Here is a 25,194-nt window from a genome sequence, read left to right on the forward strand (position 1 = left end):
ATGTCTCAGGGGAGGGTTTCAGCAGAATGTTCATCGGCTTCCCAAGTGTGTCCTTTAATATGTTGACGTGCCAAAATGAGCAAGCACATAGGGGATCAGGGTCATTTCTTGGTCAGCTTTGACTGTGGCTTGGATCTGTTTGGTTCTGGGTGTTTTGTTACTTATTTCCCTGACTTCATTCATCCTGGGGTTTGGCTGACACTAATGGCACTAATTGGGTCTCTGTTATCTATCTCTCTGACCAGGCTGATGCAAGTTTTTTATTCTCTGGTTAGGGAGGAGAGGTGTAACCCATTTGCTCTCTAATGTCCTTGGTTAGGGGAAACAAGGTCTTGTGAGTCACTAGTTAGGTGTAAATAGCTTGAATTGTTTGGCCCTATTTGTCTCACCATCTGTGTCAGTTTCCCCTTTTCCCACTTGTCAAAAATCCTCCTGACGTCTACCTATCCTGTGTCATCATGACCACCCAAAAGCTCACCTTCCATTTCCTCTTTGCTTGCCATTAAGTAACAAGGAAGTCATATCACATAACCGTAATGAACTTTGACTTATATCAAAGCAATACAACTGAACTTTTCTTACTAAACAGACTAAGAAAGCACAGATACTGACATATATTTGTAAATGAAAACACCAGCCTCTGACTGGATGCCAGGCTATATTAATGACTGTGCAGCATTTAGGTAACATCTAGTGAGAAACTAATAAGCTAATGAAGTCACCATGTTCTGGGAGCCACCCGTGTTTTCCAAAGCAAATAGTTTTCCAGGTTTTGAAGAAAATAAGCTTTATTTATGCCACAAGCTGTATGACCGTAACTTTGTATTAGGTCTATTCACATGACATTGATTTCAATAGCACAATTTGAGTTCATTTATTCAATGAATATTTAATTCCTTTATTAACAAAATGTTTATTGAGAAGTCTTCAGACCGTGAATATGCATGGCAATGAATGCAATTCAAAATTCCTATCCCCATAGACTCATATTTCAGAGGAAGGTGATATAAATAAACAAACAAACAGACACGTAATATGTCTGATGGTAATAAGTGCTATGAGCCAACAAGAGCAAGGAGGGCAGGTTGCACTTTTAAGCAGGTGGTCGGGAAAGGCAATTCTAGGAAGGTGACGTTTTAGTTTAAGAAGACATCTTACATCTTGGAGAAATGAATGTGTATCCTGTGACAAGAAAGTTGAAAAGAAAGAACCAACCAGGGAGAGATTTGGGGAAAGAGGGTCCAGGCAGAGAGAACAGCATCTAAATGGTCGAGACGGGAATGAGTTTTCTGAGGATCAGGACAGAGCAAGGTCAGAGTGTTTGGAGGCTGAGGAGAGACAGGGAGAGTGGCAAGAAGTGAGATCACAGAGACAGGCGGAAGCCAAAGTGGTAGTGTTAAGTAGGACAGACAGCAAACCAAGGCAGGGGGGAGGAGGGAGACATGTCTCCCCCATTGACCCAGCAGTCCTGAGGACAAAGTCCCCAAGATTTGGGTTCCTATTATTTGAGGGAGGAATGTTACATAGCAGCTAGGAATGAGGGGCCACAGGGGAAATAAAGGCAGGGCCCTCACCACTGCAATCTAACAAAGAACTTAATACAGGAGGCTAAAAGCAAAGGAAGACATGTCTCACCCGTTGACCCAGTAGTCCTGAGCCTGTTTGATAAGGCTGCCAGGCATTCTGAACAACAAGCACAACTATGACAGTGCAGGAGAGGGGGAGCCCTTGAAAGTCTGTGTGCATCATCTCCACTAGCTAGGAAAGGGAAAACCTTGAGACTGTGTATTTCTTCCAAGGCCCAGAAGAGGGAAGGGGAGGAGGTCCACAGTGCCCAAAGGAAAAGCCCTCAAAACAACTTGGTGTAATTGCCTGCCTCCTGTCACATATATAGAAAATGAACAGGGAGAACCAAGATGGCGGCGTAGGTAGACACACTGCGCCTCCTCGCACAACCAGAACTGACAGAGAATCGAACAGCAAGGGGGACCAACACCAAGGAAACAAAAAATAATCATTCATCCAGACTGGTAGGAGGGGCGGAGACGGCACTGGGGTGGAGAGGACTCGCGTGGCTGTGGCGGGACTGAGACTGGCGGAGTGTGGGACAAATGGCGCAGGCAGTCCGAGCACTAGCAGACCCTGCGGTCCCACATTTGCACAGATAAACCCAGAGGGCCGGACTCAGAGTGGCGGAGAGTGGGGCAGGCAGAGTGGCGGATAGCACATTGCGGCACCACACTTGCCCACAGATAAACCGGACGAACAGCGGGCAGAGAAGCAGACCGCTGCGCAACCCAGGGCTCCAGCTCGGGGAAATAAAGCCTCAAACCTCTGATTGAAAGCGCCCCTGGGGGTTGGGGCGGCAGGAGAGACTCCCAGCCTCACAGGAGAGGTTGTTGGAGAGACCCACAGGGGCCTAGAGTGTGCACAGGCCCACTTACTCGGGAACCAGCACCAGAGGGGCCCAGTTTGATTGTGGGTAGCGGAGTGAAAGACTGAAATCCGGAGGAGAGTGAAGCGTGCGCCATTGCTCCCTCTCGGCCCCGCCCCCACGTACAGCATCACAGCGCAGCGACCAGCATTACCCCGCCCCGGTGAACACCTAAGGCTCCGCCCCTTAAAGTAACAGACACGCCAAGACCAAAAAAAAAAAAAAAAAAAAAAAAATGGCCCAAATGACAGAACACTTCAAAGCTCCAGAAAAAATACAACTAAGCGAGGAAGAGATAGCCAACCTATCGGATGCACAGTTCAAAGCACTGGTTATCAATATGCTCACAGACTTGGTTGAATCTATTCGAAAAACAGATGAAAAAATGAAGCCTATGCTAAGAGAAACAAAGGAAAATGTACAGGGAACCAATAGTGATGAGAAGGAAACTGGGACTCAAATCAATGGTATGGACCAGAAGGAAGAAACAAACATTCAACCAGAAAAGAATGAAGAAACAAGAACTTGGAAAAATGAGGAGAGGCTTAGGAACCTCCAGGACACCTTGAAACGTTCCAACATCCGAATTATAGGGGTGCCAGAAGGAGAAGAGGAAGAACAAAAAATTGAAAACTTATTTGAACAAATAATGGAGAACTTCCCGGATCTGGCAAAGGAAATAGACTTCCGGGAAGTCCAGGAAGCTCAGAGAGTCCCAAAGAAGCTGGACCCAAGGAGGAACACAACAAGACACATCATAATTACATTACCCAAGATTAAACGCAAGGACCTACGTCCAAGATTACTGTATCCAGCAAAGCTATCATTTAGAATGGAAGGGAGGATAAAGTGCTTCTCAGATAAGGTCAAGTTGAAGAGGCTCATCATCACCAAGCCCTTATTATATGAAATGTTAAAGGGAGTTACCTAAGAAAAAGATCAAAAATAGGAACAGTAAAAATGACAGCAAACTCAGTTATTAATGACCACACATAAAACAAAAACGAGAGCAAACTAGGCAAACAACTAGAACATGAGGGTTGTCAATAAGGGAGTGGGAGGGGGAGAGGGGGGTAAAGGTACAGAGAATAAGTAGCATAGATGATAGGTGGAAAATAGACAGGGGGAGGGTAAAAATAGTATAGGAAATGTAGAAGCCAAAGAACTTATAAGTATGACCCACGGACATGAACTATGGGGGGGGAATGTGGGAGGGAGGGGGGTGGGCAGGATGGAGTGGAGTAGGGGGGGAAAATGGGACAACTGTAATAGCATAATCAATAAATATATTTAAAAAAAAAAAGAAAATGAACAAAAGGAGTCTGGAGGAAGATAAGGACTTGGGCTAACAGAGCCCCACACATGCCTACATTTGGGTAGTCACATCTACCCAAGGGAAAGCTGCCACCACCTTTACCCATCAATCAAATGTAACTCCTTCACCTCTATTCTACCAACTATAAAAGTCCTCATAACTAAAGGCCAAACGACCTCTGGCCACTCTCTTGGCTATTGGCTCTTTTGCTACATGGGGCTCCTGGCCACCTCTTGGTTTTGGCCACCTGGCCTCAGGCCACCCTTCTCTTCCCACCCCAGGTTTTGTCATCCTTGCTTTTGCTCTCCTATTATGATTTAGCACTAAAAATTTGTCTGCTAATAAGCTTGCTGATCTGTGATTCCATACTGTGTCAGCAAGAAGGACTGAGGTTCTCCCATAATAGTAGGAACTTGCATTAGTTGCCTACAGCTGCCATAACAAATTATCACAAACTTTGTGGCTCAGAAAACAAAACTTCATAGTTCTAGAAGTCAAAAGCTTAAAATCTAGGTATCTGCAGACTACCCTCCCTCAGAAGGCTCTGGGAGAGGAGACTTCCTTGCATCTTCAGCTTTTGTGCTCTGGGAATTCCTTGGCTTCTGGCAGCATGACACCAATTTCTGCCTTTTTCTTCACAAGGTCATCTTTCCTCTGTCTCTGTGTCTTCTCCTCTTTCTAAAAGGACATCTGTCATTGGGTTTAGGGTCCACCTCATCCAGGATGATATTACCTTGAGACTTCCCTTAATTACATTTTCACCAAGCTTTATTCCAAAGAAGGTCACTTTCTGAGGTTCCAAGGAGACACATCTTTTTGGATGATACAATTTCAACCCACAACAGCCTTGAGAATCCTGAAAAGATTATTGGTTGTATTTTATGTTCAACTGAAAGCCATCCTGATATTATACTTTTCAAAGGTCACTTTGAGTGTTGTGTGGAGAATGGAATGTAGGTAGAAAAGCATGGAAGCAAGAAAAGCAATCACAAAGACTGAGCTCTACTGCAGTAGCTCAGGGGAGTGATGATGGTCTTTACTAGTTTATGGAACCACAGAAGTGAGAAGATGGTAAGATGTCTGGGTAGATAGGATGTACAAGATGAAAAAAGAGAGAAATGAAATATTGCTGCTAAGTCTTTCATCTGAGAAATTCTGTGGATAATGGGAAAGGCTCAAAAAGGGGGAGGTTTGGGGGAGTGGGGATCAAGAAGTCTCCTTTGGACTTGTTCATGTGGCCCTGTGTTATATGTCTACTTAGTTCTAACGAAACTTCAGAATTCGAATACTGCAATGAAGCCCACATTTAACAGTCAGGGCATCTTGAACAGCATCATGTGCCTGTTACTGTGTTTGTTTGCTTGATTTTCCCCTTTAGCAATGAAAGCATTTTGAATACACTTGCAGACAAGCATTCTGAAATCCCCTGGCATCATCCAAACAATGTAGAATATGGTGATGTTGCCTCCCTTTTGTGTTACTATCACTACTGAAAACACTACAAATTCTGACAGGATACTTAGAGACCCTAGAAGTCCTTAGAGTAGTTTGAGAAACAATAGTTTAGTATCTGACATCAGATAAAATTCAGGTATTTTAGTTTGTGATTATTATTTTTTTTTTAAGCCCCAGGGTATTGCTCATTGTGGAAAGGTTTTAAAACATTAGCAGCAATGATTGTTGCTCCAGGGAATGCCCTGTTTACTACAGTGGCTCTTAGGACCTCAGGCTTAAAGATTTCTTTCCAAGAAAATTCTCCATCCTGGTTCCTTGGTGATTTGGGATTTTAATAAAATGGTGCTCCTTGGCTTGGATAGAATAAGACTCAGCCCAGATCATGACCTACAGTTTCCTAAGGATACTTGGTAAACTGCAGTAGAGTTTGCCTATCAGGATACGAATAGCAGAGTGCAGACCCACACCTTTTCTTCATCTACTACCTTACCTCTCCATCACCGACTCCACTCCTGGGTTTGTCTCACACCAGTCCTCCAGGTGAGAGTGGGTAGGATTGCCAGGGGAAAGTAATCCTTTTAGAGACTCTGAGATCTTGATTCTGTTCACTGGGGTGGGCTTTGCCTTTCATTGTCTTCCTCCTCTCTTTTCCAGTTGACTTATAACAAGAATATGTGGTTCTCTTCTTTGTCGTACTTTTTTTTTTCTCCTGAGTAATATACTCATAAATCCTGCTCTGCATTCCTCTGGGGAGGATTAGGCTATTGATCAGGGATAGTAGAGTGATTGCAAGAGCTGTGAAGCCTAGTGCTTCTTCTTTTGCACTTACAGCTAATCTGCCAGATTCTTTTCTGCCCCTTGCTGTGTCAATGCTCTCCATTCAGGGATTCCTTCCTCATTCCTCGTAGCCACTTGGGTTTGGACACTGGAAGTTGGCAGAAATGGATAAAACCTGACCTTTCTTCCCCAGGGGACACAGACAGGATCTTCTTTTGATCAGACATCCCTGGATGGCCAGACAAGGCTGTGTGAGTACATCACTCTCTGTGTGAAGGCATACACAGGTCCTGGTGTCTTGTCCCCTGTCACACTGAACTCACCCTTTTCCATTTGGTTGTGGCTGACAATCAGTTCATTCACTCTCTTTAATCTGGTGATCAACTTTGGGATTTTTCTAAGCCAAGATCCTTCCAACCCCAGAGCAGAATGCTTATTTCAACATCTGACATAGTACCCTCTTCTCACTTAACATTTCCCTTGAGAGTGTGAATGTATTGGTGTGAAGTGTCAGCCTGAGTCTATTTACTCAACTCACTTTAAAACCCCTACTATGTACCAGGTGACACTGATAGACAGATGACAGACATAAGTGAGACACATTTTGCTGCCTTGAAGAAGCAACTCAGTCCAGGGAGACAAGTATTTAATCACATATTTAAAAGACAATGGAATATCTATCACATTTGTCCTTCACATTGAATTTTGCTAGCAACACAGTTCTAGTACCAAAGAATGAACAAAGAGGAAAAGAAAGGGAGGGGCAAAAATAGAACAAGCATTTTCTTTCATCAAACACAGCAGCCATGTCTTACTGTGTTTTGTCCTTAACAACAATTTTCTTATCTTGCAGTTACTTCTAGATCACAATCCCATTACTATAATGAAATATTATATAATATTATGAGCTAGACTTTATTGTCCTTAATTCTTTAAGTGGTTTACATTTACTTTCTGTATAAACACTATAAAATACGTATTGTTTATGTCACCATTTTACAGAGGAGGAAAGCTTGGCACAAAGAAACTAAGTAATTTGGTGTTGGTCACCCAATAGCTAGAAAAGCTAAGAGTCAAGTCATTCAGTTTAGCTGCAGAGTCCCAGCTGCCAACCAGTGAGCTATGCTCTCTCCTTACAAATGAGAGCAGTTCATGATCTAGTGACTCTCACTGCAGGGGAAATGTCTGTGGAAATACTCTCACACACTGCAAACACATGTACTCATAAACACACACACCCATTCACACCCCATTTAAATGATTAAAATGACACATCACCCATAGAGTCTGATGGCTTGCTTTTCATTTAATAACTTGTCATAGTCATCTTGCTAAGTCATTAAATATGGATATAATAGCCTTTAACTTTTACCTAGAAGGCAAATACAGGGTCCGGCAGAAGTAAGGCTTGCTTGAGTGTGGTTGGTAGAGTGTGGGAATGTCTCACATGAGATGGACAGCAATTTCAACATTTCACCTAAAATGTCACATGGTGTGCTTGAGTGTGATATTGTTTGTTGTTATATTACAGGATTACATGCTTATGACTTTTAGTAAAAGATTTTATTAAAAAAAGGGGGCATTATTTGTGCTGGACCCTGTATATCTCATTTGTTATTTAATGCGCATGTTTTGTTTCATGTTTATTGTTCAGTTTTACTTAATGTTGCTTGTGAATTGGATACCTAAAGCCTTTGCCCAGTGTTTGGAATGGATTATATATCTTTTACTATTGATTTTTAAGATCTCTTAGATAGACTATCTAATTTCATAGAAAACTTAAATGTTTTTAAAAATTAGATCATTATTCATTTAGAATTATTGCTTATACTTATATTATATGTCTGTTTAAGTATCCTTAAATATAAATGTAATATAACTATGTGTATAATTATATAGAGGTATACATATGTTCTAAAATGTGTAAGTAATTGCCCCACACTTTTTGTAAAGTGATATACTTATTTAAGATGCCATCATTGTCCTATATTAAAGTTTCATGCATACTAGCATCTGTTTCAGTTCTATAATATATTTATTGGCCAACTGTTTTATGCCTGCTCAGTATACACTATAGCAAGAAGGGAGGGGCAATTCACTATATATTTTTTACCCGATAAGATATATTTCCTTTACTCCCTGGTCACTTTCTATCATAAAATTGCTCTTCTAGGTAAACTTAGAATAAGCTTATTAAATTCCCTTCAAAAAATCTGTGAACTTGGAATTTCAGTGAACTTACAGACTGATTCACACAAAATGAACATCTTTATAAAACTGTATTGTTCTATCCATAAGATCAGTTTGTCTAGTCATTCACTCAGACATCATATTTCATCATTTTCTTCAAATAGATCTTGAATGCTTCTTTAAGTACATATTTTAAACTCTGTAAAACATTTTTTTACTAAAATTTCTACTTGGTTATTTTTGGTATGTATATGTAATACAAGAATGTTCTGTAATCAAGTCAGTAGTATTAAAAAAATGTGGCGGACTATGATACATTAAAAGAGTCTGTGGGAACCTGAATGTAATCTAACCTTACTGAGGAATGTTGAATAATGCGAGTGAGCCTATTTGCTGTCAATAGATACCCCATCAGGAGCAAGTATAGGAAGCATTGATAAAGAATTATAAAACAGGACATTAAAGTAAAGTTAATGTAACTTAATGTAAATTAAGTAACTACAGACTATTCACCAATCATAGGATGATGTATAACAACTAATTAGCTTGAATTCCTGATAAATGGAGCTGAAAATCCACCACAGATCTTTAATCACGTGTACACTACCTGAATGCATGAAAAATTTCTTTGATTAATAATAAACTTAGCTAATTCTAGACAAAAAATAAAGTTCAATTACTTCATCTTGTGCCAGACCACTTTTCTTACCATTATCATAGGCTTGACTTGGCTCTTTAATTTTTAAAAGATATACAATCAAATTGTCTTCAAATAATCTTTATCACTTTTCTTAATATTTGTTCCTTTCATTCCTTCTCTTGTCATGTGGGCAAGACCCCCTAAAATGTTTTAAAATACCTGTTAAAATATGCCTGACTGTGATTTTTGTGCCTACAGAGAGCTCCGCCATAGCAGATTAGCTCTAAAACCCTGTAAATAGAGAATGTGTGTGGGTGTGGGCTTGTCTTCAAGGAGTGTGTGTGGGGAATAGGCAGAGAGAATGGGTGAACGTTTAACCTCATCTCCCACCAGTCTTTGACTAAGAAAGGAAAAGAATGGCAGGATAGAGAACAAGTGAGGAAGACTTAGAGGAACCTGTTTGAAAATTTCTTTGACTCTTTGTTTCACCATCTGTAGACTGGGGATAATAATAACTTCCTCATATGCTCTTAGAGAGTATTTAAAATAAAAAGTAAAACATGTTACACAACTATTAATAATGATTGGAACCATGAGAGTGCCCAATACATGATAATGATTATTATTATTGCCAAGACCTTGTGCACAGAGATAAAGTGTGAAAAACAGATGAGGGCATATTTAAAAGATGCTACTAAATGCAACAACCAATGAAGAAGCTATTTTTATTGACACTTTTCAGCACCCTCTTCCCACAGAAAACAAATGTCAGAAGAATTTGTTTAAGGACCAAGATCACAGACTTCTACATCTTCCCTTAAATTCCCATTCCTTGCTCAGAGTGTTTCTTTAAGATTATCTGTATATATGGCAAAAAATCAGCCTTTATAATAGTTATTAGACAGTTTGCAGCACAAAACTCTAACTGGCTGTAACCTGCATAAAAGGGAAGATGTCCTGTGAACAATACTATAGTCTTCTAAGGACTTCTATCTAAGGTGGACTTCTATCTGTAGTCCACCAAGGTGTGGTCATGTAGCATATTCAGGATGATTTATGCCTGTCTGGTGCTAATAAAAGATTCTAGGAGAGAGAAAGTCAGAAATGTGTTTCAATTGTCAGAACTACTGAGCAAAAAGAAAACACTTCTTCCTCACATATGGAAGCTGTTAATCTTTCAATATGGAAGATTGAAAATCAATAGCTGTTTTGGATACTGTTTCATAACATATCCAAGTCACTCAGATTTTTAAAAGTAACTGACTGATGTATACTTCTTTTCTTGGTGCTGCCTATGAACAGTAATATCAATATTCATGGGAGAAGAAAACCAAACCTATGTGACTGAATTTATCTTCCTGGGCCTTTCACAGGATCCACAGACACAAGTCCTGCTTTTCTTCCTTTTTCTCATCATCTACCTGCTGACTGTGCTGGGAAATCTGCTTATCATTATTCTCATTCACATAGACTCCAGACTCCATACACCCATGTACTTTTTCCTTAGAAACTTGTCTTTTGCTGATCTCTGTTTTTCTACTACGACAGTCCCTCAGGTGCTAGTCCACTTCCTGGTAAAGAAAAAAACCATTTCCTTTGCTGGATGCTCAACACAGATAGTTGTATTACTTCTGGTTGGCTGTACAGAGTGTGCACTACTGGCAGTGATGTCCTATGACCGGTATGTGGCTGTCTGCAAGCCCCTGCACTACTCCACCATCATGACGCATTGGGTATGTGTCCAGCTGGCTACAGGGTCCTGGGCTAGTGGAGCATTTGTGTCTCTGGTGGACACCATATTCACATTGCATCTGCCCTACCAAGGAAACAACATCATTAACCATTTTTTTTGTGAACCTCCTGCACTCCTGAAGCTGGCTTCAGCAGACACCTACAGCACTGAAATGGCCATCTTTGCAATGGGTGTGGTCATCCTCCTAGCTCCTGTCTCCCTGATCCTTGTCTCCTACTGGAATATTATCTCCACTGTGATCCAGATGCAGTCCAAGGAGGGCCGGCTGAAGGTCTTTTCTACCTGTGGTTCCCACCTCATTGTCGTTGTCCTCTTTTATGGCTCAGCGATATTTGCCTACATGAGGCCAAACTCCAAGATAATGAATGAAAGGGATAAAATGATCTCTGTGTTCTACTCAATGGTGACACCCATGCTGAATCCCGTCATTTATAGTCTGAGGAACAAGGATGTCAAAGGGGCTCTCAGGAGAATGACTATAAAATAGTCTTTTTGAAGGTGGGGATCTCTGATTATAATGACAATTTTAGGCCTGTGGGGAGAAGTGATTTTCTTGTAAACTTTCTTCACACTCGTCTTATCCCTCCACTTTTTTCTCCCTTCCCCTATTATCCCGTATCTCTTCTCACATAAGTTCAGCAAATTGCTTATTCAAAGAAAGGCACCTTGATAGACAGAGGAAAGAAATATAGAAAGCAAAGAAAGATGCAAAAAGAAGGAAGCCATGGAGGGAGGAAGGAAGAAAAGAAGGAAGGAAGGCAGGCAGGAAGGAAAGAAATGAAAGGCAGGTAAATAAACAGTTGCTACTCTCCAAGCCCATGTAAGCTAATAAGGAAATTAAAATAAGTAGACATACAACTATATATCAAAAAGAGAAAGAACTGAATAAAAATAACACTATCACAAATATGATCATTCATTTCTGGCAAATAGAGTCATTTCCTTCATTCTTACATGAACTCATTAAATATATTTGAACACTATTATATATGCCAAGTATATTTCTAGGAACTGGTGATATAAACATAAAAAGTAAATTCTTCATGATGATACATTAATATTCTAACATAGTCTTAAATTCTAAATTTAACAATTTCTGAAATATAAAGAGCACATTTAAGGAATAACAAGTGGCAGAATTATTGTAAAAGTATGTATAACATTAGAAAAATTGTGAAATATAAGTTAAAAAAGGTCCAGTCAAGATGGTGGCATAGGTAATTGAGGTACTCACATCTTCCCACAACTACATCAAAATTACAACTAATCTACAGAAACCATCACTGAGAACTGCCTGAAATCTAGCTGAAAGGAAGTGTTGTAATTAAAGAATAAAGAAGAAGCCACATGGAGACTTGTAGGAGGGGTGGAGCTGCGGACCAGGCTGGTTAAACAGCCATGTGTGGTGGTTAAATATTGGGAGGGGTGTATCAGTGATTGAGATAACCCCTGAGGAACAAGGGGTCCCAGCCCCACACCAGGTCCCCTAGCCAAGGCTTCCAGCACCTGAAAAATAAGTCTTCATAACTTCTCTCTGTGAAAACCAGCAGGGATTGTGGCTGAGACAGAGGGCTACTGGAGAACCAGGTATTCCTCCTAAAGCTGACACACAGACTTACTCAGACTCACTCTCTGTGAGCTCCAGAGGTGGAGCAGCAGCTTGAACGATGCCAGGAACATACATGGAGGCACTGAATTGTCTGGCATCAGGATGAGGGTTGGAGGGGTAGATTTCTTCCAGACAGAAGTGGTGGCAGAAGTCATTGTTCCTTTGCTGAGACCACCCCTGTAGGCACAGGTGGGTGCCATATCTGAGTCTACATCCACTTGGCTAACACTGTTTGCCTCGCCCTGGTGACTGAGAGACCCTGCCCCATCCAATTTGTGAGCCCTCTTAAGATGTTTCCAGAGCTTTCCATATAAATGGCCTGTCTAGGCTCATGCTTCAGACTTTCCTAAAATATCTCAGATAAATAGCATCTGGCCTTGGTGTGCCCTGTATCTTTTGCAATGTGTCCCCAGGAATGGCACTAGTGGCAGCTGACCTTTGCTTAAGATGTGACTTGTCCTGGGCACCTCTAAGCCCAGCACTGATAGCAGTTGCTCTGTAGCTCATACCTGGTGGCCTTGGGAGGGGCACAGGTGGCAGCTGACCTTGGCCTGCACCTCCCAGAAGGGACCAAAGCCAGTGCACCCAATGGACAGCTTCAGACAATACCAAAGCACCTCCACAACCAACACACTCAAGGGGTGGACATGCTGTGCACCAGAGCCATGCTGAAGTGAGTCCTGTTCTGTGAGGTCAGCCCTTGCACAGTAGATCCTTCACAGTGGTCTTGGCCAGTCCTCTCAGCTGATTGACCTGAGGGTCAATCCCTGCCTTTGATGTGCCAACAACAATCAACTCTCAACTACTTAGGAGGATGCACACAGCCCCATTGGGTGGAGTGCACCTTGAGTGTTCAACTTGAGTGTCTGGAGAGGGTGTGCCACTGGGCCCTACAGGACACCTAGTACATTAGGCCACTCTACCAAGCCTGGGAGACATAGCAGCTCTACCCAATACATAGAAACAAATACAGGGAGGCTTCCAAACTGAGGAGACAAATATGTCCCAAATGAGAGAACAGGACAAAACTCCAGAAAGAAGAACTGAACAAACTGGAGACAAGCAATCTCCTAGAGGCAGAGTTCAAATCACTGGTTATAAGGACAGTTAATGAACTTAGGGGAAGAGTAGATGAACTTAGTGAGAACTTCAATCGAGAGCTAGGAAACATAAAAATGGAGGTGGAAAAACATAAGAAAAAAGCCAGTCAGAAATTAAGACTATTTAAAAAAGGAAGAAAACAAACAAAAAATGAAATTTAAAAAAAAATGAAGACTACAATAACTGATATGATTACATTACAGGGAATCGACAATTGAGTAGATTAAGCAAATCAGCTATTTGGAAGGTAAGGTAGCAGAAAACACCCAATCAGAAAAGAAGAAAAAAGAATCCAAAAACTGAGGATAGTTTAAGGGACTTCTGGGACAAAATTCACATTATAGGGGTGCCAGAAGGGGCAGAGTGAGCAATGAATTGAACACCTATTTGAAAAACTAATGATGGAAAACTTCCCTAACCTGGTGGAGGACATAGACATACAAGTCTAGGAAGTGCAAAGACACAAACATGATGAACCCAAAGAGGCCTACACCAAGACACGTCATAATTAGAAGTAACCTAAGGCTCACCTAAGGCTGTATACCATTGGGTATACAGAAGTAAGTTACTATAAAGGTAACCTTAGTACCAAGAACACATAACATACCTACCATAGTGATTGCTATGTTACAGCCTATAACGGAGTCATGTGTGTAAACAAGAAAAAACACTTTATGTAACAGTTATATAACAAAAGGCTATATATTAGAAGCTTGGACAATAAAGATTGCCTTTGGCTGTTTGCCTCTGGCCATTCACCTTCCCTCGAGAGTGGTGTCTTATTTGCAGCTCCTCACTGGCCTGCAAAGCAAAGGGTCACTGGTTTTATTCCCAGTTAGGGCACATGCCTGGGTTGCGGGCCAGGTCCCCAGTAGGGTGTGTGAGAGGCAACCATGCATTGATGTTTCACTCTTCTCCCTCCTTTCCCCTCTCTCTTAAAAATAAACAAATAAGACAGTATGCTTGCTCAGGATTCTCAGGTGTCCCTAGTGCTAGCAAAGTTGTATCAAAGCTGTATCTGGCTGTATCTGGAGGCAGACTGATCTGGAGGCAGACTGACAGGGATGCCTGGGCAGTCTGCCTGAGTAGGAAGGGTAGGACCTGAATAGGAAGGGTAAGACCACAGTTGGGGGTGGATGAACAGTGATTGTAACATAATTAAGCCCTCCTTGCAGAGGCTGAATGGGAGTGGGGTTAGGAGGAGCTGCATGCCCCAGGAACCCCCCTCACTCTGCCTTTGTACTACTACGCTGAAGACAATTTGCTTGCACATTCTTGACGGAACAGGGACTTTGGAGGGAAGCAGTGATTTGTATTGGACAAAAGCATGTTAAGCCTTCATGGGGCAGTCAGGCAGTCACCACAGCCTTGGCTTCGAAGACTATGTAGGCCACATAGGTCTGGCCAGTGCCCACAAACCCATTGTGATGTAGGTCATAGAAATAGTAGCTCCCACCATTGTCACCACCATCATCAAACGTATCACATTTGGCAAGGACAATGCCATTGATGAGCCAAGCACAGAATGGTCAGCCGAGACTTTGTTGAACTTTGTTGAACCAGCTGATCCATGGCCTTGTTGCCTACTAAGGTCTACCCCACAAACTGCACCAAGTTGGGTGTGTTGGCTGTAAGAGCTTGACCAGGGCAGTCATCAGAGGGGTACTGTGTTGCATGTGACCATGTGTCCACATGTGTCCATGAGCACTGCATCAAAGCCTTGATTACAGGGAAAGGCAATAGCAACATCTTTGCCACAGCCCTTCTCAAACCTTGGTGCAACCACTGTGATTGCTGGTGGTGAGGGGAGTGCGATGTAGGGCACTCAAACATCAGGAGTGTGTGTGCAGCTGCTCCACAGTCCCAGCATGAAATGTGTCACAAGTGTGTCACAGGTGGTCCAAGGTGGCAATAAGGACACTGAAACCACTCTCTAACAGCAAGAAAGAGATCTTGGCAAGGTTAGCAGACTTCCCCACTCCCTAACCCCGCAGAAGGTGACAACATAAGGGCACTGAAAGGACGCTGGGCATCCATGATGTCCTGGACATGTCTACACAATGTTGTGGCTGCAGAATCTGTACTAGGGACTCTTGTAGAGGCTGTTTTACTGTGGGAGTCACCATGCTGAATGTCCCCATCACCTTCCCTTCCAACTTGCTGGCCATGGATTCACAGAGCTGGACAGGAATGTCTGCTGCTACATTCTTAGCAATGAGGTGATCATGCGGCTTGTGCAGCACAGATTCCATGTCTTCTGACTCAAGCTCTTAGAGCACACAAGGCCCTTCAGCATCCCAAACATGGCACCCAGAGTCCCCTTGGTAGCACTAGGTTTGGTAGGGTTTTAAGCGGCCCCTTCATCATCTGAGCTGTTGCAGTCCAGATCCTGAAGCTCCCCCCTCCCCCCTACCCTCTGTCCCACCAGGCCTAGTCCCTTGAATCAAGTTGATGTCCTCAAGTGGGGCAACCTCTGGGGCTCCATGGCTCCACTGGCGGTAGGAGAGCTGTAATCCAGGCCTTCCTCGTTCGCACAGCCACCCAGTGCTCACACCCGAGGTGCCTTTTTACCCTTCTCCTTTGGAGCAGCTGACTTCATGGACTTGCCAGACTTGTCTATACCTTTCCCATGTTTCTGAAAGAACTCCTCTTGCTTCCTCCATATCAGCTCATCTTTGGAAAGTTCTACCCCATTCTCAGCCCCCACTGACTTCTCCTCAGGGACTGTTTTGCTGGTATCCAAAGGGACATCAAAACCTTCCTTCTTGTTCCCCTTGTTTTTTTTATTATTTGCTTTTTCCTTGGGCTTTTCACCCCGTTTCTCAGTTGTGGATCTTACAGGTTTCTTGGCCTTTTCAGAATCTTCCTATATCTTCATGGTAGTTGGAACCTGAGCCTGCTCTCCTCTGCTTCATTCATGAAGGAGCTGCAGAAAGTCATTTTGGAAATCAAAAGTGCCACTCAACAGACTCACTTTGCTGTTGAATCTCTGTGCAGTGCTTGTCCTGAAACAGCCGGTGCACATCATCTGTCCATATGTCTCATGTTCTACAGGTCTATACTGCTGCAAATGGTAAAATTTTTATCTGTTTTACAGTCAAGTAGTATTCCATCATGTAAATGTCCCATAGCTGATTTATCCACTCATCTACTGATGGACACTTGGCTTCCATATCTTGGCAATTGTAAATAACATTGCAATGAACATACGGGTGCTTATGTTCTTTCGAATTAGTGTTTTGAGTTCCTTTGGGTATATTTCCAGAAGTGGGATAGCTGGGTCAAAAGGCAGATCCATTTTTAATTTTTTGAGGTATTTCCACACTGCTTTCCACAGTGGCTGTACAAATCTGCATTCCCTCCTACAGTGCAAAAAGGATTCCCCTTTCTCCACATCCTCGCCAGCACTTGCTGTTTGTTGATTTATTGAGGACAGCCATTCTGACAGATGTGAGATGATATCTCATTGTGGTTTTATTTGCATTTCTCTGATGATCAGTCACGTCGAGCATCTTATCATATGTCTATTGGCCATCTGTATGTCATCTTTGAAAAGATTTTTAAGATGGGATCTGAATGATGAGAAGTAGTAGGCCAAGCAGATTTGACAGGAGAACATCACAGGCTAGTGGGAACAATTTTGGACTGTGTGATGGACAGCAAGACGGTCAATGGGGTTACATTGGAGTGAGTGTGAAGAAGCACAGTCTCAAGTATAAACTGAAAGGCAGGTAGGGGCAAGATTATATGCATGCTTGTTGAAAAATGACATGATCTGATTTATATATATAAAAGTCAATCTGAACACTAGAGAGAAAACCTGTTATTGCGGGGAAGAGAGAAAAGAGAAACACCTACTAGGAAGCTATTGTAGAGCAACAGGCAATAGATTATGGTGACTTGGGCTAATACTTGAAGGGAAAATCAAGAGAAGTGCACAGATTTGGAATGTATTGTGTAGATGAAGCCAACAAAATTTACTTGTTAGGGCAGTAAGGCAAAAAGAAAAAGCAATGCTTGTATTTATTTTTAGTTTGATCAGTCGTGTGGATGGTGATATTATTGATTTAGCTGGAAAAGAATGAGAGAAGAACAGATTAGCAGGAGAATGAATCAAGAGTTATGTTTTGGATTAAATTTAAAATTCCAATTAGACATAATAATAAGGTCATTAGATATAAGAGTCTGTGGTTTATGGAAGTAAGCAGGTCTTTGAGAGTTAAAAGCACGTCGATGGTATTTAAACCTATACAACTAGGTGAAATTACCCAGAAAGAGACTGAGTGAGGAGAAAGAGAGGTCCCTATTGGCACTGTGGGAACTTCCAAATTCTGTAAGAAAAGGAGATCCAATAAAGTGAAGAGAGTTAAGGTAGGAAGAGGGAAAATCAGGAGTGTGTGGAGTCTGGGAGCCAAAAGAAAAGTTTCAAGAGAAAGGAAGCATCAACTGTGTCAGTTTTGCTAAAAATTTAAAGGAAAAGAATACAGGAATGGCCACTTCATTTGGAGCATCAGTGATGACTGACAAAGAACAGATTTATGGAAAAAGATCAGAGTTCGATTGGGAGTAGGTTAATATGTGAGTAGAAAATCAGCAGAGGAGAAAGTGAGCATAGAAATGCCTTTTGAGATTTTTTTTTTCCTCTGAAGAGAAGCCGAAAAAATGGGTCAGTAACCGAAGGGGATGTGGAATCATGAAAAGGGTTCTTTATGGTGGGATAATAGGAGCATATTTGTATCCTTACATTAATGATCCAGAAGAAACAAAGAAAATGGTTTCAGATTAAAGGGATTCTTTGGTAGGAGAGTAAGCCTGGGATCCAGAGCACTAGTGAAGGTCGTCAGACTTTGACTGACAGTTGTAAATGGAGAAAGCAGGGCATAGATGTGCATGTATATAGAGGGGAGTGGGAGGTTTGAAGAGGGGAAGGTAAGGGGCTGCCCTTCCTTACTTCCCTTGCTCCCCTTTCTCATCCCACAGTTTACCTTCTCTTCCAGGTGAAGTATAGAGTAAGGTTGTCAGCTGAGACTCAAAGTGGAAACAGTCATTTAAGAAAGGAAAGGAGACTGGGTTCAGGAAGTGCAGTAGTGTGTTCTGGAAGGCATGGCTCAGTATTGCAAAAAATGACCAAATTACAAACTGTTTGTTGAAGATATTTACAATCAAATCACCGCTGAGTTTTAATGAAGTAGATAATAGAATCAAGTATCTTCAGAAAGAGTACAGAGAAAGAAGCTAGAACTGAATAGCTAAGAAATATAGGTTAATACTCTATGAGAACATAATACATGAGGAAAGAAATAGAGAAAATTAACAGAAAAGGGAAGAATTATTTTAAAATATCAATAGGAAAGTGGCAACTTTGAAAACAAAGTTAAAACCTCACCATGTCAATGTAAATTAGAAACTTATTATAAAAGTTAAATGCAAGTTGTAAAATGATTAAGAAAAATAAAATACATAAATTGTTATCAGAAGATTGGGTAGAAAATTATATCTTAACAGTAAAATTACTGAAAGAAAATGAGGATAAGATGGATAGATTTCACAACACAAATATTTTTAATGCTTCTCTGTCTAAAAATCCTTATCACAGAGATACAAAAAAGTCAAATAACAAATAACAGATTTGGAAAAAAGTTAGTTATTAGCATAAACATAACAATCAAAGTATTGGTATGCCTAATTTGTAAAGAATGCTAACCACTGAATAAGGAAGATATAAATAAATTATGAAAATTAATCGATTTCAATATTAAATCTAATAAAATATTAAAAACTGTTACATTTAACATGGAAAAGATATGGTTGGTTAAGAACAGTTGAATATTGCTGGTAAAAATACAAAATATTTAACATTTAAAAAGTGTCCAACTTTTTATATGAAGAATATTAAATAGATTTACGACCTAGGATTCAGTAATTTATTACTAAACATTTATTCTAAGCAATAGAATATTACTTAGAATAAATATCAATAACATATAAATAAAAAATTTAACATTTAAAACTATAACTATAAATAAATACAATATAAATTAATGTATATTTATACAACTAAATAAATATATTTTATATAAAATATTTATAAAACATTTATATAAATATAAAACATAAATAAAATATAAATATTTAACATTTTAAAAATGTCCATCTTTTTATATGAAGAACATTAAATAGATTTTTGGCCTTGGCTTTAGTAATTCCACTCATAAAAATTTATTCTAAGGGAAAAAAGTCACACACCTAAGAGATCAACATTATTGTTTTTATACACACACACACACACACACCACCACCACCATTCAATTTATAATAGTGATGAAATAGCTAATTCTATTACAAAGGGTCCATATGACGTAATGTTATATTACCACATAAAAGTGTTTTTAAGGCTGTTTATCTATGTAGGAGTTAAGATTTAACTCAGTAAGTACTCATTATATGCCAGGTGCTTTTGTAAATGCTTTATATTTATATTTACTACCTTAATTCTCACAACAGCTATGAAGTAGGTGTTACCATTCCTGCCAATGTATAGTTTATAAAGGTGCAGACTGAGGTACAGACAGGTTAAGTCACTGGCTTAAAGTTGGACGCAGTAGTCCTCCCTTATTCTTGGGAGATACCACCCCCCAGCGGATGTCTGAAACTGTGGATCGTACCAATCCCTGTAAATTAGGCACAGTAAGGGATTAACAACAATAACTAATATAAAATAGAACAATATATTGTAATAAAAGTTATGTGAATGTGGCTCTCTGTCTCAAAATATCCAATTGTACTGCACTCACCTTCTTCTTGCGATGATGTGAGATAAGTAAAATCCCTTGATGAGAACTTTCACCTTTGCACTTACAGGAAGCACTTTAGGCCCTCTCTTTGGCATATCCAAATTGCCAGCATCACTGCTCTTGTGCTTTGGGGCCATTATGAAGTAAAATAAGGGTGACCTGAACACAAGCACCGCGCTATCAAGACAGTTGATCTGAAAACTGAGGTGACTACTACGTGAAACACTGTGAATTACTGGTGGGAGTGTCTACAGTGCAGAGACCTGGGCGAAGGCGTGGTTCACGTCCTGAGGAGGACAACGCGACATTTCAGCATGCACCTCAGAACAGTGTGCAATTTCAAACTTTGGAATTATTCCTGTATTTTCTGCTTAATAGTTTCAGACCAACTTAACACCAGGTAACCCAAACCATGGAAAGCAAAACTGCAGCTAGGTGGTGTGGGGTCTGCTGTATAAGTAAGTGGGGTTGTATTAAATTCAAACTTTGGTACTCTGACAACCGACCGCCAGGTTCTTTGTCATTGCTCTATATTGCTGCCATATCATGTAGGGGGAAATCACTATATATTAATTAGTGAAAAAAATCTCTATTCTACATACAAGAATCAAGTGAGTAAAAGGCACACCTGTCTTAAAAATGGAAGGAATTGTATCTAAATATGTGTAGAGATTATCTCCAGGTAAGAAGATTTTAGCTGGTTTTGCCTAATTTTAGTATTCTTAATGTTATTAATTTTTTAAAAGAACTCCTTTTAGTGTCAAAGATAAAACAATGTTTTATTTTTGAAAAAAAGAGTGTTAGCAAATTCACAAGACATGCAATATCCTCAAAAACAGTGCCACTCAGATGAACCATGTTATTTTGAAGCTTCAAAACAACTCACAGCTTTTGTTTAAGTATTTCCAGATTTATAAACAAATGGTATTTGCACAACATATTTAAGCTACTAGGAAATGTATTAACCTCCTCTTTTAGCACAAGTGCACAGACTCACACATCCACACATATCAAGCATATGAATCACTTGCAATTGTGGGGACATTTTAAGAGAACTATAAGATAATAGCCGGTTTTGTGTTTGTTTATTGACAAGGAATAAGCATAGTTGTTTACCATGGACCTTGCTGATGGGCTACCTTAACTTTCTATTTTATTCATTTCTGTAATATTTGGATTTAAAGCAGTATAAAAAATCCCCATGTCTAAAATGAACAAAAAACAAACAAACAAAAAATACCTGTTGGAGTGCCCAGGTGTGTAAGTTTCCATAGTGGCTGATGTTTGGAAAAAAGGAGGAGTGAAAATAAGGCAAGTATAAGCAAACTACTACTAATTTGGGTATTAAACTAGGGTGACTTCATGAACTTTAACAAAAGGTCATTTGGTCTAAAATTTGTGCAAATCTCAAGATTTCCTCCCCTGATGTATGGGACTTGCTTACCTCCACTTGGAACTTCCTTTTTTTTTTCGCTCTAATGTTGGTCTGTTTGGAATCCCAAGGTTAGATGTCATGTCCCAAGTTGTCAGAAGCCCCTAGCTATTTCTAACTCAGTAGCTAACTGGGAAAACAGAATAGTAAATTTAAATAGAGTGTGACTCATACCTCATAATTTAGCTCATGGAAGGAAGATATAAAAGAGCATTTGACAAGTCAAGTTACATTCTTCATTTTTCTATTAAATGATATATTCTGCAATATTGCATTTCTATCATGAGTATTTGACTCTAGCAGAAATCTTCTGTTTGAGAAAGAATACATTTTGGATTTAAGCCATGATCCCTCCCTAGAAAGTAGAATGTATCTACAGCATGTACTTTCCCAGGACTCTCCTCAAGGCCCCCATGACCTCCTTATTCCTCAGGCTGTATATGAGGGGGTTTAGGGCTGGAGTGACAATCGTGTAGAAAACAGAGATGATGTTGTCCTGCTTGGGACTGTGGAGGGAACTAGGCAAGACGTACATGAATGTGGCAGCTCCATAGAACATCCCGACCACAGTGAGGTGCGAAGAACAGGTGACTAGGGCTTTCTGCCTCCCCTCATTTGAAGGCATGTGAAGCACAGTAAATAAGATTAGTGTGTAGGAGGCAAGGATAGCAACAAGAGCAGGCATCAGGAAGGTCACACCCATCACATACACCATGAGCTCATATCTGGAGGTATCTGCACATGCCAGCTTCAGCATAGGTGGGATCTCACAAAGCAAGTGCCTGATCTTCCGGGCTTTGCAGAAAGGATAGTGCATGGTATACAAGGTATGTCCTAGAGCACTCAGGGTTGCCAGGATCCAGGACGTGGCCACCATGAGCCAGCAGACCCTTGGACTCATGAGAACCATGTAGTTCAGAGGATGACAAATGGCCACATACCTGTCATAGGCCATGAAGGCCAGTAGGAGGTCCTCTGCACCACCCAGCATCAGTGCCAGAAACATCTGAAGGGCACAGCCCCCAAAGGAGATGGTGCTTTCCCTGCGAAGAAAATCCACAAGGGCCTTGGGAGTGACAACAGACGTGAAGAGGAGGTCCATGAGTGAGAGCTGCCCAAGCAGGAGGTACATGGGCACATGGAGCCGGGCATCCACTGTGATGAGCAGGAGCAGCAGGCCATTGTTGGTCAGAGCCAACATGTAGAGAACTGCAAGTGTGGCCCAGAGCAGCTCAGGGGACCCGCAGTCCTTCAGAAACCCCATCAATATGAAGCCATCTCCCAGGGTGGAGTTCCAGTGCTCCATTCTGTGCTGTTTCTTCAGTTGCCTAGAACCAAATAGATTCTTGGTAAAATTTTGCTAAAATGGTCCCTTAGTTTTGTAATATCCAACATGAGTCCAATGAGATGATATCTTTCCCACTGGTAACTGACTTTACCTTTTAATCTCTCAGTTTCTGACTCTTTAATTGTACCATGATAAAGAACCACCTAAATAAAGAACAGGTGTCACAGCAATTGCCACACATTAAGAGAGTACCATAAAAAATATTTTTCGGTCATCAAACATGAACATGTATCTTTCCAAAAAGATTAAATCATCTTTCTCTTAATAGAAAACAATATTCTGGCAACTATGCTTTCGATTATTCTTGGACTGATCTTATGATTTAAAAACCTAGTTGCTGTTATGGCTAGACCTGCTATGAAAATTAAATTCTAAAACAGGTACAGGTTAAATTCTAAAACAGATAGGTTTCGATATAGCACTTCCACTTATTTTTCCATATAATTTGTATCCATTTGTTCTCACCATTAAGGCTGTGGATACAATCCTCACTGGAAGAGCTAATGTGTGCCCACTATTTATTTATTTACTTACTTACTTATTTATTTTTACATCCTCACCTGAGAATATATTTTTATTGGTTTTAGAGAGAGGAAAGGAGACAGAGAGAGGGACAGAGGAGAAACATTGATGTGAGAGAGAGAGAGCGGCATTGATAGGTTGCCTCCCATATGTACCCTGACCAGAGTTTGAACCAGGAAAGTGGGTATGCACCTTAACCTGGAATTGATCTTGCAACTTTTTGGTGTACGTGTGAATGATGCTCCAATCAACAGGGCCACCCAGACAGGGCTAACATGTGTCCACTTTAGTCACTTTTCTTGACTAGCTCCCCTTTTCCATGTGCCTGAGAGAGAATTCACTGTCTGAGACTAGGAGATGGTGCGTTTGAGTTGCTGTTGCTTTTAGAGTTAAAAATTTAGGATCAATGAAAATATAGGTGCTTTTTAAAAACAGATTATGATAAAATGTGACCTGGGAGGACTCAGAAATATAACAGATTAGGTCCTGCCCAGGAAGATAAGAGTGTTTATGTTTGAAAAAATGGTGAAGAGTATTGGCCTCTTTGATTCCACAGGATTTTAATGGTAAAAAGGTATTAGAGCATATTACAAGTATATCATTGGCCTTTAGGTGGATCTTTTGGAGATGTGTTTGATCAGATAGGTGCAAAAACGCCTTATCAGAAGCCAGCAAAGCCTATTGGGTCTAATGGCATGTACTGATACTTTGTCAGGAAGTAGATAACCAAGCCTGGCATGTAGCACAGACTCATCATCCTCACTGATTCCTCTTCATGTTCAGAAAACAACAAGAATAGAAGAGGATTGGGAAGTGCTGTAGAGCCCAAAGCACTACAGAAGATGGAAGACAAAGTAGCTTAGTTCTTGGGCTTTGTTTTTCAACTCAGCTTTCCTGGAGGTTGCTCATTTCCCTGAAAGAAAATCCATGCTCTTACCTCAGGTGCTGAGTGACAGGCCCAGCTGGCTGACCGTGCAGACTCCCCTGGGATTGTTTTAAGGTCAGCAATGTTCCCGTAGAAAAGGGGAAGGAAGATAACAATTTTTTAGCAGCATCCAGTTGGTTTAATTCTTGCTAAGTTGGGTAAGTGTCTGAGGAGTCTGAGCAAGATAGGTATCAGGGCCCTTCTGTGCTTTCTATTCCTCTACAGGTCTCTTGTGATGCAATAGACACAGACAGAAAGCTGATATAGTCCTTGGGAACTATCCATGGAGCAAGAAGATGGCTTTCTTGTTCTCTCACCTATGGAGAATTAGGAGAAACTGCTTCTGTCCCAGGTAAAGAGCCCATCTAACTCTGGAGCAGTTGTCAGACTGAGTTCTTAGGTCTAGATGCTCAGATGTTCATTTACTATTGAAAGGGTCTTGGAGCAAAGGTGAAAGCAACAGGGATCTGGAGGAAGTACATATTGAAAGAGCTGCCTAAGGGAGATCCTGTTATGCTTGTCCTCCTTGTCCCTGGAGCCAACAGTGAGTTAGAGTCCTGTCCTGGGAGAAGCTGCTCTGTCTCCTTATCCCGTGATCCAACCTCCTCTACTCTATTCTATCCTAACCTTCAGAGGGACTTATCTTCTGAAATGAAATGATCTCCCCTGGAAATGCAGGTCCAGGAAACAGAATGTTAATGAATCCTCTTGGGCTTGTTTTCTGGACCAGGATCCCTGCACTCTCCTCTTACTAATTTTTTTTTACCCAAATTGCCAATTTATGTGCTTTATATAAAACATTTAAGATACAAGTTAGTGAAGGATTGTGTAAAGTCTAAAACAAAGTTGTTTTTTTTACAGTGGGGTTGAGATAAAGGGCTTAGGAGGTACAGCAATAA

At 40.8% G+C, this 25,194-nt stretch overlaps 2 protein-coding genes and 1 pseudogene across 2 annotated transcripts; 1 reads left to right on the forward strand and 2 right to left on the reverse strand.

The window, feature by feature from the left end:
• Window positions 1-5,583: 5,583 nt before the first annotated feature.
• Window positions 5,584-13,668, forward strand: LOC112312774 (olfactory receptor 2D3). The gene is made up of 2 exons (XM_053925288.1): window positions 5,584-5,744; window positions 10,114-13,668. The coding sequence occupies exon 2, from the start codon at window positions 10,128-10,130 to the stop codon at window positions 11,049-11,051; it is 924 nt and encodes a 307-aa protein (XP_053781263.1). The 5' UTR covers window positions 5,584-5,744; window positions 10,114-10,127; the 3' UTR covers window positions 11,052-13,668.
• A 955-nt stretch (window positions 13,669-14,623) lies between these two features.
• Window positions 14,624-20,205, reverse strand: LOC112312793 (signal recognition particle receptor subunit alpha pseudogene; annotated as a pseudogene).
• Window positions 20,206-20,769: 564 nt separating this feature from the next.
• Window positions 20,770-24,849, reverse strand: LOC128779119 (olfactory receptor 2AG1). The gene is made up of 2 exons (XM_024569363.3): window positions 24,308-24,849; window positions 20,770-22,828 (listed from the first exon to the last, which is right to left on the reverse strand). The coding sequence occupies exon 2, from the start codon at window positions 22,804-22,806 to the stop codon at window positions 21,874-21,876; it is 933 nt and encodes a 310-aa protein (XP_024425131.2). The 5' UTR covers window positions 22,807-22,828; window positions 24,308-24,849; the 3' UTR covers window positions 20,770-21,873.
• Between the last annotated feature and the right edge of the window lie 345 nt (window positions 24,850-25,194).

This window comes from Desmodus rotundus, chromosome 5 (genome assembly GCF_022682495.2).
Source record: "Desmodus rotundus isolate HL8 chromosome 5, HLdesRot8A.1, whole genome shotgun sequence".
Classification (NCBI taxonomy): Eukaryota; Metazoa; Chordata; class Mammalia; order Chiroptera; family Phyllostomidae; genus Desmodus; species Desmodus rotundus.

Excerpts from the sequence above, each read along its gene's own strand:
- LOC128779119 (XM_024569363.3), bottom strand. The coding sequence starts at position 22,806 with ATGGAGCACTGGAACTCCACCCTGGGAGATGGCTTCATATTGATGGGG.
- LOC112312774 (XM_053925288.1), top strand. The coding sequence starts at position 10,128 with ATGGGAGAAGAAAACCAAACCTATGTGACTGAATTTATCTTCCTGGGC.